This window comes from Dermacentor albipictus, chromosome 8 (assembly GCF_038994185.2).
Source record: "Dermacentor albipictus isolate Rhodes 1998 colony chromosome 8, USDA_Dalb.pri_finalv2, whole genome shotgun sequence".
Taxonomy (NCBI): domain Eukaryota; kingdom Metazoa; phylum Arthropoda; class Arachnida; order Ixodida; family Ixodidae; genus Dermacentor; species Dermacentor albipictus.
In genome coordinates, this window is record NC_091828.1 from 33,618,592 (window position 1) to 33,623,048 (window position 4,457).

At 46.0% G+C, this 4,457-nt stretch overlaps 1 protein-coding gene across 1 annotated transcript; it reads left to right on the top strand.

The window, feature by feature from the left end:
* The first annotated feature begins 849 nt into the window (after window positions 1-849).
* On the top strand, window positions 850-4,042 carry LOC139048409 (putative nuclease HARBI1). Its single transcript, XM_070522785.1, has 3 exons — window positions 850-1,527; window positions 1,619-1,760; window positions 2,263-4,042. Exons 1-3 carry the CDS (start codon window positions 991-993, stop codon window positions 2,763-2,765), a joined length of 1,182 nt encoding a protein of 393 aa, XP_070378886.1. The 5' UTR covers window positions 850-990; the 3' UTR covers window positions 2,766-4,042.
* Window positions 4,043-4,457: the final 415 nt, after the last annotated feature.

Genomic DNA, 4,457 nt, shown 5'->3' on the forward strand with positions numbered 1-4,457 from the left:
TTCCAAGCTTAATTACAAGCAATGCAAAAGCAACCTTGGAAATCGAATCAACTGCATCATTCTGGGCAGAAATGGGAGAAGTAAAAAGATAGGATGACATGCAAGAGTACAGAAATATCTGTACATTGGCCCAGCACATATTAATTTTATATTATTGCTGCAGCTGAAGGAAGCTATGCTTAAAAAAAAGAGCAGCAGCTGGGCTTGGAGTTTAAAAACTGCATGCCATAATCACAATAATATCAGCTTTTGCCATGACTGGCAGGAGCTATGTCAACGTGTACAAGCATCAATGACCAGCAAATTAAAGTCCACCGAACAGGAAGTGGACTAAACGAGACATTTGCTTGAGCTTTGGCAAGTGTTATCACCTGGCATTTCTACTTTCATGGCCTCATCAATAAAGTAATACGCATAAGTAATACAATATTGCTTTTGCTGTAATGGACTTTTTATTGTGTATTTGCTTATGTTAGTATACGTTTTTTTGATGTAGTTTTATAGGTGCCACACAGCACAAAATTTTTTGTTATAGTTTATATTGAAAGATTTCAATAATGGGGTTGTTACTCTTACTTGTTTTTATGCCAACCCAGTAGCCCAAGTTGTATATTAGCTTGTGCCACTAGATGTGTGGATGTGTTATGTTTGTGATGCCATCGTGTTCGCTGCGTTGTCGTACATCATTCCAGCTTTGTCATGCGACTCTCACGCTACCTGCGTTGGAACCAGATGGCTCACATGAAAAGATTCAGGGGTGCTATTTTGTAGGAATTCTATTACTTTTTTTATGCGTTTTTCCGCCATCACTGAGCAGCCATTGGTCGAAAATGACCGGGCCGCGCCCATTTTGTCTGTCAATCACGCGACGTCAGGAACCCGCAAAAACTGTAATCGTCATCGTGACGTTGACGCACTCATTATGCGGAGCAAAAGGCACGGATATTTGGCACGGCCAGAGGCAGGGTCGTTTCCGAAGGCATAACAAAAATGGCCGCCCCTCTGATTGCTATGGCCGTGGCTCTTCGCCGTCGCCGACGTGAACACGGAGAGCCAGACGACGCGTTTGACATGCCGGATGACCATTTTCGACGGCATTTTCGACTCTCGAAGGGAACGGTGCGGTTGTTGTGCGAGGAACTGGCGGGGGAACTAGAAGCGGAGCGAGCGACGGGACTGTCGGTGGAGCGGAAGGTGTTGTGTGCGCTGCGCTTTTTTGCCACTGGGAGCTTCCAAGCGTCCGTTGGGAGCGAGGAGACGATTCGTGTGTCGCAGTCGACAGTGAGCCAGTGCGTGCGACGGGTGGCAGAGGCTCTTGTGAAGGCCGGGGCGCGCAACAAGTGGGTGCATTTTCCTAAGGCGGCCGAGGAAAAGGCAGCCGTAAAGGAAGGCTTTCTTCGGCGCGGTGCTATCCCCGGTGTCATAGGATGCGTCGACGGCAGCCTCGTAGCTATTGTCGCACCGAAGGGCGAGCGCAAGGCTGCGTTCATGTGCCGCAAGGGATACTACGCCCTGAACTGCATGTTCGTAAGTAAACCTCACGTTTTCTGGTGCCGATCCTTTTTGACAGTAATGTTGCTCATGTCATCGGGCACTTTCTCTGTTTACGTTTTACCAGATCTGCGATGCGGACATGAAAATCTTGGCCGTGGACCCTCTGCGACCGGGGTCGGACCACGACGCTTTTGTCTGGCGCACGACATGGTTGCGCCGGCGGTTTCAAGCGGGCCGCATCGTGAATCCCGGAGAATACCTACTCGGTGAGGCGAAACACCTTTTTTGGCGCAGTCACGCTTCAGTAGCGCAGAACGCCGTGTCCGCTCCAACCCAAACTTTTAACCAAATTACAAGCACATAAGTCGGGAAAAAAAATGAAGTCACCATTGTGACTGCCACCATTCTCAATGTTCGAAGTGTTAAGTTACAAGCACATTATGTGCTTGCAAGGAGCAGATGAAAGCAATACGTATTCGTGCTGCTACTACACCCAGTGCCTGCCAGAAGCAGAAGAAATGAACAAACATTAGTGCTGCTACTGCTACTACTGTCATTGATAGTACCAACAAGTGTTGATTTCTTCTGCTTGTGGCAGGCACCGAGTAGTGCACTTGTAAATTTGTTAACCGTTTGTGTCGGGTATGGACATGCTCAACTCATGCTTTTACTTGGGATTCACTTCTGGAGCCTTCTGTAGATTTCCTAAGTTTACAACTTGCCTCTCGTCAGAGGAGTACTCAATGTACTATTTCCATCTTCGTGCAGGTGACAGTGGCTACCCCTTGGAGCCGTGGCTCCTGACCCCAGTTCCTGGCCATCCTCCAGCGCAGACAGCCGAGGGGCAGTACAACACAGCACATGGCGCCATGCGTTCCGTAGTGGAGAGGTGCATTGGGCTCTTAAAGAGCCGTTTCCGCTGTCTTCAGCGATATCGCACCCTCCTCTACGAGCCGGAACGTGCAGCCAACATTGTCGCGGCATGTGCTGTGTTGCACAACCTTCGCCTGTCTGAGGGCAACATAGACTCGGGCGATGATGACAGCGATGACGACAGCAGCAGCAGTAGTAGTACTGAGCTCTGCGGTAATGACGACCCCATTCCGCAAGGTCTGCCCCGAAACACAGGGTCGAGAATGAATTATTTGAGAGGCCGGGCCGTCCGTGACTCTGTGATTGGAATGTTTGGGACAACCCGTGCGCAGCACATACAGTACCTGAGAAGTGTTCGGCGGCAGCTGCGACGTCAACAGCAGCGTCAGCATCGCTAGGTGCATGCACACAGTTGTAGCATAACATGTGCCGAAAAATTGCATTGTGCATTTCATGCTGTCAAATTGCAGACAGATTTCCCATGCTAAGTTGTGGGTGATGTTTATGTAATGCAAAGCATTCATGACTGGTCAAGGAATGTAAAAGTTGTGTAGTGAACCGTTATGTAAGGCCTGCATTTATACTAAGTGAAACAGTATGTTTAGTGGCGACATATAAGATTGAAAGCAAGCTAAAAATAAGTGTATTTTCAAAGGGTCTGCCATGATTTGCATGTTGCTGCTGTCGTCACCTAGATGCCCTGCGTGCCATGCATGTAGCCTGCAGTTGTCATAATTATTTCTACTCGTATCGGTGAAGTTCTGTGTTCCCTTACGCGTTGATGGACAGACACGCCTGTCTACTTGCTTTGTTTTCGTCGCAGAGAAGCTCCCAAAAGCCAAAATGTACAGTGTATGTCACACCTTCCGCTCCATTGAACGTGCTGTTACACGTGCAACTTCTAGTTCCTGCGCCAGTTTGTCTCGCAACAACCGCAAAGTGCCTTTGTAGTGACGAAAATGCCGTCCACCTGGTCATCCGACATGTCAAATGCTGTGGCTCCTGTGAAGTGTGGCACGCATGAGCAGTTGATACATTTCAACAAAGTGCCCTCAATTGTAAATAGCTGAACTCGGGGAATGGAATATTGCAGAGTGTGTAATTACATTTCCACAGTGCAAGCTAGCACTGCAAATACAGTAGCGCCATGCAAATAAAAGCACCAGAACACTGCACCTTTCCGTATTATTTCACCCTTCAACATACAGACATTTTTTTGGTAACACTTGTTTATGTACACATCACGTGCGACAGTCTCTACATTGAATAAGTGCGAGAACAGTGAGTACTGCAGCAGTAGAGACATATGCAACATATCACAGACAAGTTGCAATAAATATTGCATCACATTGTTCTTGCATCTGAAAGATTCACAGGTAACGGCAGGCATCGTGTAAGGAAAGTGTTGTACGCTGCAGAAATAGCAACTGGCTTAAACTGCACCTTAAAAAGGTGAAGGTGCTTAAATCACGCATCGACAGAAGAATATCACTGCAAAATATGTAGGTACATCACTACATGTGAAAGGAACATGCTGTCGTGGAGTTCCATACTGAAAAAGAAAGCCATAATATCTTGCTTTGATATTGAGTAAGAGAAACTGCATAAATATTGCACACGAGGGGTAAACGTACAATGTATCACAACCATGAAAGAACACTGAATCGCAACGAAACCTGGTAATGAAAAACAAGAAAAGGACGTCAAGCCCTGTATGTCATGGCAACGAATTATATAAACCATGGAAAAACACTGAACGACAACAAAACGTACTCATGAAAAAGAAGACAGTAGGCCCCCTATGTCACGACAAAAAAGAAATAACCATGAAATATCAGTGAATGGCAACGAAACGTTATAATGAAAAACAAGAAAAGAAGACATTAAGCCTTGTATGTCATTACAAAAAAAATATTGACCATGAAGTACAGTAAATGGAAAAAAAATTTTATGACAACAAACAAGAAAAGAAGACATTGCAGCCCTGCATGCCAAAAAAATGCAAGCATAATATGTACATAAATATGCAAAAAAATACACATTACAGATGAGGTGAAGGTGCATAGGCAAGGAATTTTCAGAGTTTTTTG